Source organism: Antedon mediterranea, chromosome 3 (assembly GCF_964355755.1).
Source record: "Antedon mediterranea chromosome 3, ecAntMedi1.1, whole genome shotgun sequence".
NCBI lineage: Eukaryota > Metazoa > Echinodermata > Crinoidea > Comatulida > Antedonidae > Antedon > Antedon mediterranea.
Genome location: NC_092672.1, coordinates 6676147 through 6692733, shown reverse-complemented (window position 1 = coordinate 6692733; position 16587 = coordinate 6676147). Strand labels below are relative to the sequence as shown.

The 16587-nt window shown below is 33.9% G+C and overlaps 1 protein-coding gene across 3 annotated transcripts in view; it reads right to left on the bottom strand.

Annotated features, from left to right (window-relative positions):
• Positions 1–9577, bottom strand: part of LOC140044697 (P2X purinoceptor 4-like) — a 46360-nt gene extending 36783 nt beyond the window's left edge. For all 3 annotated transcript variants that reach the window (XM_072089324.1, XM_072089326.1, XM_072089325.1), the window contains exon 1: positions 8959–9577. In XM_072089324.1, coding sequence (XP_071945425.1) covers positions 8959–9122 — 164 coding nt within the window. In that variant the 5' untranslated portion in view covers positions 9123–9577. The remainder of the gene's footprint in view (positions 1–8958) is intronic.
• Positions 9578–16587: the final 7010 nt, after the last annotated feature.

Sequence of the window (16587 nt, the reverse complement as noted above, 5' to 3'; positions counted from 1 at the left end):
GCAAATTTGATAATGATTGATTGTTTCTTTTAAAATGTTCATTGCATTATCAGTATTAGTCTTTTGGTGGTGGTGATACCGGCCTTTTGGTAGGGGTGGTGGTGGTGATACCGGTCTTTTTGTAGGGGTGGTGGTTGTGGTGTTACCGGTCTTTTTGGTAGGTGTGGTGGTGGTTGTGGTTTAACCGGTCTTTTTGGTAAGGGTGGAGGACGGTTGTGGTTTACCGATCTTTTTGGTAAAGGTGGTAGTGGCTGTGGTTTAACCGGTCTTTTTGATGGGTGGTGTTGGCTACTTGGTGATGGTTGTTGTGGTGTTACCGATTTTTTAGTGGTGGTGTTACTAGTCTTTTGGTGGTGGTGGTTATGGTGTTACAGGTCTTTTGGTTGAGGTTTTCATGTTGTGATAGGCTGGTTATAGTCTTGGTTGTCGTAGCGTGTTGTCTATTTGGTTAGCAATGGTGGTAGGGTCTTTTTCGCTGTGGTGGTCGTGCTGGACTGTGATGCGACCGGTCTTTTGGTATAGGATTGGTAATTGTCAAGGTGAGTGTGTCTTTGATAAGCGTGACGAGGGCTGCTGCTGACTTTTTCCAAAACTAGTATTTGTTACTGTTATAATTATTATCTATTGGTTAGTAAAGGAAAATTGTATATGTAAATAATTAATCAATAATTCAAATAGTTTCAATTTAAATGTCAACGCGTATCCAACAGTGAGTTAACTCGCTAATTACCCAGACGGCATCTTGATTCGATAGAAGCGGAGATTCAAAAGGAATAAAACATATAACACTACTGTGTCAATGATCTCAGAGAGACATAATTAAAACAATCTAATGCCCTTAATACAATCATACTTTAGTATTGGACTGTCTTTAACTACCGGGCCTATCTGTATCTTTAAATGTCTAGTAAATGTTAAAATTGCTCACAACGCAATTCCACTGCACATTGTTTTTTAAGGCAGTCTTGAAATAACGGTAAGAAGTAGGGAATCTATTTTTACCAGCGATGATGTTATAAACTATTATAAATAAAATAATAAATGCTTTTCTGTTGCCACATTCAGGTAAACTTCGCCTCAATATCAATTATATTCCCCCGAGATTGTTTGCCTTAATCCTAACTATTGAAAGTATAATTCTGCACTGGTTCATTCGTGTGGATGCGATTTCACATTATATCTGATCAAGTCTAAATTATATTCTAATTACTTGGTCACGTAGACTATCATATTACATTATACAGAATGATATTCAATGTGGCATTTTTTGTCGCTTGTAAAGGTTTACTGCATATTATGAATTTCATAGAAAAATGAAAATCGAAAATTATGGGTTCCTAAATTGTCCAAATGATTCTCCTTATATTGTATCTCCACATATGGGAGTGTCCGGTATCAACTGTAATACAGGGTCACATTAGGTGTCATCATTTATTATGTTTAAAGTTAGGCTTATAGCATGTAATACATGTGACAGTGTATCAACGAATTTGACTATGATACTGTATACATTATAGATACAGTACGCAGAATCGATCTGCTACAACCTGTATTGATTTTTTTTTTCTTTATTTTTGTTCTGGAGGGTTTGCTCTTCAAATTATATTTTATTTTTAATGCAGGGATCACTGTGCATTCTAAAATTATGAGAAGTTAAACATACATAATGTGATTAAAATGCGCTTGACACTTTCAACATACTCAACTCATCTTTTCTTATGTCCTATTGTGTTTTTTCATTGCGAACCAGGCGAGTTTATTTCCAATCATAACACTATTAGGCCTAACACATTGACTAATTTGTATCAATCCTCAATTAATCTTCTAACAATAAGAGTAATAGACTAGCAAACATTATCATATATTAGGTACTTTCCGTGATACACATAATAATAATAAGGTTCTCAAAACTAGGTAAAACAGACCACTCGATGCTTTTACTGTATTTCTATTGTCATAGGCAAATTGTATAATACAGTGTCACATCATAGCACATGTATTACGGAAGGTTAAGTTGAGTGTTAGGTTATGACCTAGGATGCAGGCATCACATGTGATGGTGTATCAAAGTAATTGTGTACAAATATAGACTCAGTATCAAGGATTGATTGAGTGAGCATACGATGTTTAATTTGGTAGGTGGTAAACGGTAAGAATGAGTGATCAAGCAAAGTACCATACCCCGAAGGTGTGATTTATTTATATATTACTCACATTTGAAGTGTCATTAGTTGGGATTATTCATAACTAACAATACATTAGCGAATTGGTTTGCTGGCGGTGGTAGAACTTAACGTTTTATACGGATTATTTTCACTGTGGAAGTTATACAAATAAGATTTTGAATAGACTATGCTTAAGCCCTTTATTTTGATGGACCTTACGCGGTTTTGCAATCAGAAATTATTCTGCATAAAACAATGGATTATCGTATATTCTTATCACGTCCTAGAACTTACTTCTGCGCACCTTTAAGTGTACGTGATTTTTGTAAATCCACAAAGTTTAAAACGCGCAACCAGGAACCGTTCTTATTGGGAGGAAACGCAAGGACGTACGCGGCATCTTTAAATAAAGATGAATGAATGAATGACATATATCGCTTGTGATTGGTCAAACTATCTGCATTTCAAGTGAGAACCAAGTTTTAGAATATATCGTTCGAAGCTTTTGATTTGCGACGACCAGTGGAAAATCCATGTTAGATGCGTCTTCGGTCGTCGCCCGGACGCGATATTTCTTTTCGTGCATAAGTTTGGGACCCCTAATAAAACGTCACAAAATAAACATGAATATTCATTAGGCATATCAATAAGGTGTGACGTAAGAATTGATTCGATAGAAGCGAATTGAGGTAACTACAATTCGCTATTGCAAACGTTTTCTGTCGAGCCATCTGTGTAGTCGAGTGGATTAGACTATATTGAGACTACATGTCGATGTATGGGGTTCGAATCCCACAAGCAACTTATTTTTACTTTATAGTGAGAGAGATTATTTAGATGGTTAGGTTTAGTTGTATTTAGGAAGTAGTTTGGCTATCTTTCACATGGGTCCCCAACTTATGCAAGAAAAAAAATCTCCGACTGACCTAAAAACTAAAACTGAAGCACATCCTAACTTCCCCGCATGCGCACAATGAATTTACATGACGTCGATCGCCGCAAATCGAAAGCTTCCTATTATATACCGTCGTCGCCAAAGCTTCAACATTCATCAATACTAAAATGTTGAAGACTCACAATAATACCTGCTTAGATAGCTAGATTACTAAACAGATAGATGGGCAGTAAATCAAATTACAAGAAAAACGTGTGCATAGACGCTTAAGTTACTAGTTGAAAGTGTTTCATCTATGCAACATTATTTAATATATCCACCAATTAACTGCTATGCCTCTCTATTATCCCCTGGAGGAATATAAATTATTTAGTTTAAAAATTACAATAAGGTTCAATTTACATTGATCTATGTACACTACCGAGATGGCTTAATATTCCGTGTGTTGTTTTTATCCCTAAACGAGAATGTTAATTTCCGGCGCGTTTTTTTAAGAAGCGTTTCTACCAAATTATATGTAAGGATAAACCTACTTTCCAGGTTTCGATTGTTTATGCTACTTGAGTACGTCCTTAACTACTTATTAATAAGAGAAAAATTATATTCAAATTACAATATCGCGTGCATATGACTTTACAGAGGGAAATAGGGTTTAGAATACTAAGTGCTTAACAGATTTGTCGTCAAATCCCCAAGTCCAGAGTACAAATCTTACTTAGTGCCACAGTTGTAACTCACGAATGTTTCTAATACTTTTGGATGTATGTCATGTTTTTTTTCTCAAATTTAAAGTGTAAAGTATTTATACCGAATTTTATAGCAAAACTATTGCAAAAGATAAGATATAAAAAACTAGAATTTCAAATTTACGTGAGGTTTTTCGCGAATGATTATAAAATGAAACTATTAGCGTTAAACAATTAGTCATCCATTCATGGTACGGTACTGATAAAGAAGACAATCTATGGCGACTACACCGTACACTTGATACCGTAATGTTTGAATATTTTGTTAGGAAAGATTTAATGAATATATAATTATATAGATAATTTATAAAATGTATATTTTAAAGAGATTAGTACATTTGATCACATTTCATACCAGTATTTTATTGCCAACGTTATCCTAAATTCTTTTCTGTGATCTGACAAGTGGAAATCAGGTCGTTTTTCCAACGATAACTAGATCGAACATTGGCAATTATTTTGGCGCCAGTATTCCAAAAATTATTTTACAATTCAAACTCAACGTGGAATTATTATTTATCTTAAATAAGGTACTATAATCGTTACTGCATACATGTATGTGCGCGCACCTGATAAGGTACTATAATCGTTACTGCATACACATGTATGTGCGCGCACCTGATAAGGTACTATAATCGTTACTGCATACATGTATGTGCGCGCACCTGATAAGGTACTATAATCGTTACTGCATACATGTATGTGCGCGCACCTGATAAGGTACTATAATCGTTACTGCATACATGTATGTGCGCGCACCTGATAAGGTACTATAATCGTTACTGCATACATGTATGTGCGCGCACCTGATAAGGTACTATAATCGTTACTGCATACATGTATGTGCGCGCACCTGATAAGGTACTATAATCGTTACTGCATACATGTATGTGCGCGCACCTGATAAGGTACTATAATCGTTACTGCATACATGTATGTGCGCGCACCTGATAAGGTACTATAATCGTTACTGCATACATGTATGTGCGCGCACCTGATAAGGTACTATAATCGTTACTGCATACATGTATGTGCGCGCACCTGATAAGGTACTATAATCGTTACTGCATACATGTATGTGCGCGCACCTGATAAGGTACTATAATCGTTACTGCATACATGTATGTGCGCGCACCTGTCTGAAAACCAATGTGTGTTAATGTATGTCTATTAGATAGTCTGCAAAAATACGTGCTATTTTCAACAATTACCAATTTCAATATAATATTAGGTAGTGATATGGTAGTGATATGACATCATTATGTCCATATATGGGCACATCACATTTTTTGTCACATAAAGTTTAATAGTGTAGGTAGAGCTTTAGGAAAGAAAAACTTCTGCAATTGTGGCAATGGACATACAAACAACGCTTAACCAGGTCCTTTAAAACAATATATACAGAGCGCCATTATATTCTGTGAAATTAAATTTATAATTTAATTTCTAGTAACTAATCGGTAAAGATAAATTTTCATGTTTGCTAAACATGAAATTCCTTGCGTATCTGACAAACTGGATCAAATTTACCGTAATAACTATAGCTTTACCATGGCAACAATAATTGACAATGCATGTATTGTAATTTTCTTGTACTATAAATATGGAATTTGTAACGAGTTTTTGTAATATGAACTTGATTATTATACTGGGCAGTAGATTATTCGAGTGAATTAATTCGCTGAAGCTCATCGTAAAGTCATTTCTTAATTTGGTATAGCACGAGTTTTGATGTTAGCGCGATAGAACTTCTCCACTGTAAGTTATAAGAAGTGATAACTTAGACACGTAAATGTCATATTTATATCGCCTACAACTCCCTTGTGTATCTTGTATTATTCAGTTGCGTTTAATGTTGTAATGAAATAAGTATTGTAACCAAGACACGTCCATTTCAATGAAGGCACGTGGACACGTGCATTGTACCGTAATATATTCAATGTCATATTTATTATTAATTTTATATTAATGACTTATTATCACCATTATCAGAATATTTTGAAAACATACAATTTATGAAAATAATTAATATTCATCAACTGATCGATAGATAGAATATAAACATCATATGAGAACGGTGATATTTGTTTGCCTGTTTTCATCATTGTGGGAATTCTGTAAGTGGGATTAACATTGACGTTATAGTACGCAATTTGCAACAAATGAAATTCTCCTTATAATCTAGCGAAGGACAGTATTGTTACTGTTTTACTGTAATATATAATAATAATAATATCTATCACTCAATTGATGGTAATCCCTTCACATCAAAAGTGTACACACCGCCATTTCTATTCACCCCCTCCCCTCTTTTAGGCCTCCCTTTGTATCCAATCCCCCTGGTTCGACTCTCCTTTTATCACCCTCCCTTTGAATACCCCTCCTTTAGGCCTCCCCTTTGTATCCAATCCCCCTGGTTCGACTCTCCTTTTATCACCCTCCCTTTGAATACCCCTCCTTTAGGCCTCCCCTTTGTATCCAATCCCTCTGGTTCGACTCTCCTTTTATCACCCTCCCTTTGAATACCCCTCCTTTAGGCCTCCCCTTTGTATCCAATCCCCCTGGTTCGACTCTCCTTTATCACCCTCCCTTTGAATACCCCTCCTTTAGGTCCCCTTTCCCAGGCAGTCGGATCGTGGCAATAATTGGCCTATCAGACAGGATTTGAAACATCATCTGATCAAACACCATTACAACCACAACATCTCCACGCTGGTTGAAACATATTAATTGTTCACATCTATGAAATCATTCTCGGTGTTGTATGTATAATTTATACAGCTTTTTAACAAGGCAAATTCGGTGACAGCATCTCATAATGTATTGCATCTGATACCTTAATATAAGTCTAACCTACCTTTAAACTTAATTTAATACAGGCGTCACATGTAATACATGTGTGACACTGTATTACAGACTTTGCCTATGATAGTGGACATATAATTCTATAAGGAGATTCAGTACAAAAAAATCGGTAGAAGCACAATTCCACTTCGGTTGAAACATGTAATCGTTTGCATCTGCTGTGAAATCATTTTGCCAATAAAACTTTTTATTACAAAATAAGTGAACGTAAATCTCCAGTCACTGAAAATCTCAGTTTTAAATTATAATTATTGAGAAAACAGTTACAAATTTTCATTTCAATAGGTATTGATGTAGTACGGCATCTCCATTGAATATTTTTATTCATTAATTTTTTTTTTAATTGCTCCACAATTAAACCTTTTACAGTTAAAATACACGTATTATTAAAAAGGTTTTACTGTTTTAGTGACTAATTATCATAAAACTATCAATAGAAATTGAATTATGTATTTAATTTTTGACTACAATTTAAGTCTATGTTTTCACGGCGGTCACGATTAAATACAATCAATCAATCAACTTAACTTGCGTTCAAACATGTGATATAACATTACTCTCTAAAAATCATCGAAATTAATAACGGAGGTATAAAAGGCTTACCGGATCACAAAAATTTGTTTGTAACTCGGATATGATTCGAATCAGCTTAACTCGGTTCTATGCACGCTTAACTACCTTGTGAACACTGCTTAATAATGGTAACAAAATAAGCTCTGAAAACCGTCGGAGTTATTAGGCGTACATCGGAGTTTTATCGGAATTACAAGAACGTCGGTTGTAACTCGTATATGGTTCATATCAGCTTACATCGGTTCTACACACGTTTAACTACCGTGTGAACACTATTTAAATGGTCACAAAATAACCTATGAAAACTAGTCGAAGTTATTGAGCGTACATCGGAGTTTTATCGGAGTTAACACATTACACGAACGTCGGTTTCGGATTATGATTCGGATGAGTCTGGTCATCCTTATACAGTACCTGGTTTAAAATTGCTATTGTTTGTTTTAACATATACAACTTTGCAACAACATTGATAACCCCACTTATTATGTAAACCCGGAGTACCCCTTTAACGCGAAGTATTGTTTACAGAAATAAAACCTAATTACGGTGATTATTTGTATTCTATGATGCATACACAAGGTACAGACAATTCATTAATTATATAATTATACATAATGTATAACAATATTGAATTATAATCGCGAATTTTAAAACTATAACTCCAATGGCAAATCTAAGCAGATAGATTAGAGTAATTTATATTGATCAAGCTACGAATAATAGAACGAATGCCCACATGTTATACATTTCATCAATCTATTTTTAGAATTCGTATAATCATTTTTTATTATTATACGGTACCTGTTTTCGTTGAAACGATTGTTCTAATTATCTTGGAAATATACATTTATACATCTGCAGGAGTTATTTAATTAATTTAATATTCTTGTTCATTGTGGATTGGAATTTGTTTTTTCATCTGAATTTTTGTTTTAGAAATCAATTATTCAGAACTTGTACAATAAGTGATTGCAATATACACTACATTTAAACTAAAATTATTATTTAAATAATTGCACATACCTAAATATTGACACCATGACACCACACTGTTTAATATAATAGTTTCGGAAATTAATAAATTAATTAATTAGGTCTAATAGGAAATAACATACATAATAACATTGCTACATTTCTATCTTATTACCACCCTTATTGCATTCCAAGGAGACTTTTATTGGCAGTAGGAAGACCACAGTGATATCATGCTGCGCAGGCATGCTTAGTTACGCTCGTGTTTTGGGGTTCTTTTGATGCCTAATTAATATAACCCATGTAATTTATATATAATAATGTTGACATTGTAGATCAGAGACGTACTGTCGTAATTGTACATTATTATATTTCTTGATTTAATTAAAAATATGGTATTAATATTAATATACAAACAAGTTTATGGAACTGGGTTAGACAATGACCACAAAAGGGTACTTAAAATGCATTGGCATGTGTTGTGGAAATTATATATTGAACGATAGTTTTGAGTTGGCATACGGTATTAGGCTACACTTCCTCCACGTTACATGGACGTCATAAATATACCAATATGTACATTGAGAATTAATTGTCTATCCTAGCTCTGCACAATAATCAAAATAAACAAAAACGTTCAAGAATAGGCCTACATATTCATTGACATGACTCGTTCGTGTGTCGGTATGTTAAGACACGTAGTGTATTTGTTTACATTAATAATTAATGTTATATAGCTTACCCGACTACATATGTGATAATCAACAACTGTATAAGTCTATTAGTTGCACCGGCCTTCCAGCTGTTAATATGAACCATCTTAGGGGTGTCATACTCCAAAAACGAGTCTAATGTAGCTCTACCCCACATAGAGGCAGCAGTGTGGAATCTCTTAAATGACGACATAATGATAGCTTCCTTTATAAAAAGATCTTCTGTTAAAACACTCAACAGATAACATACAACGATTTATATACACGTGGTCACACAAGTGAAAACGCAACAATCACCCGAATTTGTTCCAATTTTAGAAATTTCTAAAATTCGTAAAGGAGCACCAACAATCCTGGAAGGTATGACAACTAGAGTTCCATATAAAGTGAAGTACATTGCATGATTAAAAGTTTCGGCGATCGGCACAATAATCCTACTGAAGAACTTATAAATGCCGGTTTTATTCCTTCAGAGATTTAATAAATTACAGATATTTATCGCCGAACGTCGTCGTCCAAAGTCGGGTCCACCGTCGTCGATTCACATGGCTGTGTTTTAAATTCAATAGCTTAAGATACTTTAGTTTTTTGTTTTACTTTGGAAAACTAGTGCTGGAAATGGGTATACTTGCATAGACACTTTCTATAAGTCTTGTGCTCATCCGAAATGAACGTAATGCGTAGTTTAGATTTCAGAAGTGAAAAGACTTGATTAGTTTATGTGCCGTCTTGACTACAGGGGGCGCTATACTGTTCTAAAATGGATAAAATTTAAACATCACAATTAGATATTTGTCCTTGATTTATCATCTTTATCATGTATAAACCATTCTCAGCTACTACACGTGTTGTTATTATTTACTAATTAATAGTCATCTACGTCAGTTATTAGACAGACGTTGTTGTTTATAGCAAAACAAGTATGATAGTTCAGTGGTTAGGCTCCTGGGAATAGATAAGTAGCCTATCATGCTACGTGTATGGTAATGTGTGAATAATTCGGCCCAGGGGGATCGCCATCCCTGACTAATCTTATCTGAATTTCAGCAATAGTGGTTTATTATTAAAACTATGATATTTGGAGTCATTTTTATCATGTGTGACGTTCTCCATTTTTTGTTATTTTCTTATATTTTCATCTGTATATATATAAATAAGTAATCTCTGTGAACAGTTTAAATTTTTCACATCTTTTCCAGTGTGTATTGTATGAAACTTTCATGATTTTCTTTGGCCCTGTTTCTGCTGCCAACTAAATACCGTATATTATACGGTATTTTTTGAATACCGTATATATACGGTATATTTTTGGCAGCAGAAACTGCGCTCATAAAAAATATACCGTATTTTGTATACCGTATTTTCCCCACAAAATTTGTGGATAAAATACGGTATTTACAAATTTATACCGTATTTTCTGTACCCGTTTCTGCTGCCAATAAAAAATACCGTATTTTTTTTTTACATGACAGAGGTCAACATTCGTATTTTTATTTTCTGTCGCTATCAGCTGTTTTACACACGTGTATATATATATTCGGCGAAAATGTGGAGCGAAGACGTCACAGTTTTACTAAATAAATTTGTGTGGGGAAGCTAAAATGTCTGGCCAACTAAAAGGTAATAAAAGGGACAACCACATTTATAAAGACATTTCTAAAAAAATAAAGCAGGAGTATGGAATAGACTTGTCTCCAAAGCAAGTAAACTCAAAGCTGAAGAGCCTGCGAAAGCAGTACAACATTGCAAAATACAATAACTCGGGGAGGGAACGAATTAATTGTCCCCATTACGATGTTTTCTGTGCTCTCACAACATCTCTATCACTAGGGGCTAGGCTGTTGAAAGTGAGACGTAAAACTTCCTTTATTGCGACTTTTAATTATCGATCAAATAAATGAATGGCAATTTGGGTTAAAAAGATGAAATTTAACACGACCACCCAAGAAGTATTGTTAGCAGAAACGGGGTACTAAAAAATACGGTATAAAAAATACCGTATTTTATACCGTATTTTGAGCAGTTGCAGCAGAAACAGGCCCTTTGTGATATATTTCTTTTTTAAAAAGTATCTTACCGCTAAAGAAAATAAACCTTTATCTCTAAGATCCCTGCAATATTGTATATACAGAGACTCACTCATGATTAAGCTGCGTCGTTTGACCAGCGAAAGCTAGAGTAAAAAACGTAAGTTTACGAATTTTATTCGACTTTGGATCATCCAAAAGAAAATTTTACTATTTAATATACTATACAGTGATCCAGATGAACCTTTTTTACTAATGTATATAACAATGTCAATATACATTGCTAAATAAATCTAAACCGATATTACACTCCTTTTTTATTTGGCGTTCTTGTTATTATCATTCTTCGAGCAAAGATGTTTTTTTACAATTTCAATCAAGTTTGTTGCTTATATTTCTACTATATAAGTATTTAACTGCTACGTACATTTAAGTAAATGTTCTCTGTCATTCACTTAAAGATATTGTTCTCCTGTTTTTGTTGAATGTGCCATTTTAATCTCACATAACAATTATTAACTTTGACCAAAAATTGTAAACAAAACTGCATTTAAAGCAAAAAAAAAAATTAAATTAACTGGAAGTCAATGGGTTTTTGGTTGAATTTAATCGTTTATTTTTGGGGGTTTTTTTTAGTTTTTTCCACGGAAGTAATTAACTTTATTAAAACTGCAAAAATTGCCTATTCAAAGTCTTTTTATCAATCTTCATTTTTTATGTTTTTGGAGGACAATACATCTTTTAAACATACGTTTAAATATTGTATGTCGTCAGAGTACATAAATGTAGTCTATAAAGTAATAATGGTTCAAATTGAATCTGTAGCCATAATTTTCGTTATTCGATCACTTTAATTCTAGTCAAAGAATATCTACACAGTAAATGATAGACATTTAATGTGAAATAAGGAGAAGTTGAATTGTACTGTCTGTACAGTAGGATACGGGCTGATAATCAAACACATAGGGGGCGCTAGGACAAAATCATTTTGCACTACAATTATCCACGAACGAGTTTGTACTGTGAAAAATGCCGCTTGGAGACTAATTTGCATACATTCTGGGACGTAAATTGTTTGTCTGAGATATATTCCTCAGTATGTATGTTTTCGCGTGTGTGTTTTTAACATTGCTTTGCCATTTGGATTATACATTATAACGGGAGACGCATTAAACAAAAGCACTTTGTTTGGATTTTAAAAGCCGCTTGGAAAAGAGGGACAAGTACTACGTACTTCCGTCGTTCGTCAGGTGGGTGATAAATATGTGTTGTTATGAACATTTAAAACAAATCGAATATCAGATAAATCTCACTCGTTTGTCGTCCTCTATTATTCGATCAGCTGCTGTGTGCAAATGTTTCTATTTCATGTATTATTTTCTAATGATTTATTGTCGGTTTGTTATCGATTTCCTATAAAAAAATACTCTCGGTATTTTCATATTAAAAACAGTGATTGTAAAAACTATTCTCAGCGGTGTTTTATGAATTGTGTATAACAATAAAAGGTATCATAATTCACGTTAAAGTATTAGGGAAGGTAATTTCATACCGTACTGGCTAATTGCATCAGTATCAATATTGTTTTGAAACTTAACGCCCTCTATCGTTTCTAGCTCTGTTGCATTGCAAGTATGGAAATTAGTTATTGCGCCATCTATTTCTACAACCGAAACTTTACGCTTATGAACACACAACGTATCATTTACTTTCTAGTGTTCGGTAAGGCCTTCTACATAATTAAATTTGGGATTTTGTTCTTGTTAATATGGGCTATATAATAAAAATATTTTTTTATAGGACTTTTAGTTATTTCCGACTATAAATAGCTATAACAATACTGCAATTAATCACGGTGTAATTGGTTACATTTGAATACGTAATTGTAAATGTCAAAATATATACCATATAATCCCTAGAAGACACTTGTAGTGGTGTTACACCATATTGGCCCTCGTTCTGTTTCACGGGAAAGTGTCCTGTTAATTATATAAAAAATAAAACATTTTTATCGTAGCTTTTATTTTTTTTAATGAAATCAGTTCAGAAGAGCTAAGCATTCTAATTACTTATTTGTAGTAATTTTTTTAAACAAATGATTGGTAAAATATATCACGAGGCTAAACATGATGAGGGAGGGTATGTGAAACTAAGGAAGTTTGCCAAATTGAGATTTTGAGCTTCACTCTATTAGTAGCCTCTGTAGAGAAAAAATGTTACTAAAACCAAGGCAATCTAACAACAACAGGACACTGAGCTTGACTTGCCAAGATGAATTCGTAACAGTTATTTGATATATTTGATTTGATTTGAAAAATACCAACAGTACTGTACTATGTACATATTATTCTCCTCGTGTGCAGTATCTGTAGGGGCGTGTAACTGTCGCAGCCACATATAAAGTTTTTGATCTCCGGAGCGGCATCACCCTGTTGTTGGATTGCCTTGCTGTAACCATCTACATCACATAATCGGATAGCAGCAGCCTAATTTCACAAAGTTTGTATAGTAACGTCACAAATAACGTAAATTATTAGGATAATTTTTTCTTTTGATAGATTTATAATATAATATCATTTTTTCAACAGTTTTAATATGGTAATTTAAATTTGTCTATACTTGCAGTTGTGAAATTTATATATAATGCGTTAACTCGTTTACAATCGCGTCAATTTATTATTAAAATTTACTGTAAAATTGACATTATGATATTAATCTAGGGTTTTTAACGCGTCATCTTGGTGAAAAAAATGACGACATGCGTGTGATGACTTTTAAACGCGTCAATATAAATGAAAAATAACTATAATACGTTCACTCGTATGTAGACGAGTTTGTGTTTTCAACCATATGATTGATTTCGCCTCAACCATTATATCTGGATTATGAAAAAGCAATTGATTCATTGCATTTATAGGTAAATAGATTGTATACAATTTAAGTCCTAGCTAAGTCATAAGATCGTTATATTGATTAATGTATAGGAAACGCGGCCGTGTTATCTAAGTTAAAAATTCAACATGCGAGAGAACGAGACGTCAGTGACCTAATTTCTTAACATTGTTCGTTTTGTTATTGTGTTTTTTTTTAATATACAATTAATCGACATTAACTTTAATGATATTGTGGAGAATGATGCTTTATCTACTAAACCAGCAACATTGAATATTGTCTAGACTAAACGTTCCAAACAATACAATGTCAATATTTATACGCACATATTCAAGGTTATATAATATAAAATTAGTAACTATACTTTAAATCCTAATTACTTGAAACGTTATATATAGTAAGACTGTCATTAAACTCTTAAGAACAAAATGCAAGGACGGGTACCAGAGTAGACACAACCAACGTAATTTAGCTGTCACCAGCGATGGCTAGACTGATTAGTTAAAATGATACAACTTATATCTTCATATAAAATTAATCGATTTGGAACAACGCTTTTTTACATGCAATATTGAATTTTCAGCTTTTATCAAACTAGTTTGGCAAAAAAAAGTGTGATGTGCCCAAATGTAGTAGTGATATGACGTCATCGTGTCCATTATGGGTACATCATATTTTGTTTGTCACTTTATTGTTTGATAGACAGATTACATAGTCCATAAGTAATAAGAACTGGTTTGATAAATACAGCCTTTTTAAATATAAGCAATTCTTAACTTAAGAAAAGATAGTGATAAATGCCATTTTGGATATGTAGCATGTGACTTTTTATTTAGTCGATGGCACAAACAAAGCAAATGTAAGCGCTAAACTGTCGCTAAAGGCGCACTTACTGCTCTTAAAAGCTCATTTTTTGCGACTATTGCGATCTTTGAACCATCAGTCTAATAGTTAATCTAGCTAAGTTTGCCGAAAGGTTAATTGATTGGCTGAATGAGGTGGCCACCTTATATAGAAACCATTAATTGATCCTGGATTTTGTATGTGTCGTCTAGCATGATACGAAAAATTATCATAAAGAATCATATTATCCACGTGCCAATTCAGCACTGCTCAATTACTTAACACATTTCGACTTGCAAAGTTGACGCCGAGTAGACTCGTTCTACCTCCATGGTTCTGGTGGTAGAACGAGTCTTCTCGGATAAGAGCTATAAAACGTAGGTCCAGTGTACACATCTAGCTCGTGTGCAATTTAAAGAACTTAAGTACATCTTTCGAGACGAGTAGGGGTTACCCCGGTTTATTAGTAAATCACAGCCACTGATCATAACTGGGCCCCCTGGGAGACCAGTCTTTGATTGAAGAAGTCGCCCAGTATAAATAAAAATATTTCAATTTAAATATTTCAATCATGGTACCCGAGTCTGTAGCTGTTACTAGATGAATTTTGACTGACTATCGCAAGTCACCTAAAAACGAGTAAGCCGACTCGCGATGACTTGCAATAGTCAGTTAGCGTCTATCTAATGACATCTGCAGAATCGGGTGATCATGGATAATTGTGATGTTTACAGAATATACTAATAAAATGTCAAAAGATAACAGTGTATACATTGAAACATTTCAGTCTCATTCAGATACAAATTATTACCTCCTTGTTAGGTCATTAGTGAATCAAAAGAAATTGATAGTAAGTGAGTGTATTGAAATGTAGATTCGCCATGACGTCGACGACTTTATAATCATGTGAGGTTATTCCCTATTCATTAAGGCTATAATGCCTTGGGAAAACTCTGAAAATAACACATTATTTTACATTAATGCCTGTATACATTAATATGAAGTCATTATTGAATTACGCATGTATTTGCACACTGTTTTTTCAAACCGTAGATTTACCGGTAAGATTAGAGCAGACATTAGTGTATGCCTCAGTTGTTGCGTCACTGATTTTATAGAAGTTTACTTGTAAATGTTCTTAATCTTTATACTTGTCATATTCCAGCCTTTATTACAGTATGTTAGGTTTTTCATCATACTGTAAAATGTACCGTTTTCATTAGTGTATACCTTATGTACTTTTATAGAGAGTCGCACAGCTTACTCGGGTTGCCAGCGCGAAGTTCACAGTATTCTATGGGAATAAATTTTATTCTCAGACTAATATACTGTATTTAATTGATCTTATGTAATTGGTAATTGTTTTAGACGCATAGTACACCCTGAGTATGTATTTTAAAATTAGCCAGTGCGAAGCTCCCAATATGGGATTCATCACATTTTAACGCCACCTTCCTCTTTGTAATCTAGACTAAAGAACGCGTTCAAATAAGTCGTGTATTGTATTTCGCAAACGCGTTATCGTTCGAATAAGCCGTGCATTTTATACTGCAAACGCGTTTTCGTTCGAATAAGCCGTGCATAATTATATACCGCAAACGCGTTCCCCTTCGAATAAGCCGTTCATTTTATACTGCAAACTCGTTCTCGTTCGAATAAGCCGTGTATTTTATAGCGCAGACCCGTTCTCGTTCGAATAAGTTGTGCATTATACCGCAAACGCATTCTCGTTTGAATAAAGCCGTGCAATGCTCACCCCTTGAACGAGTTCTCGTTCGAACAAAGCCGTGACATTTGATGGTGGTCATGGTAAGTTAAAACAACATTTCTTTCACCGATCCTTGATCTAGAACTCATTGTATATATTTCAGCATGTTTTCCAGGAATAGTTTTAAC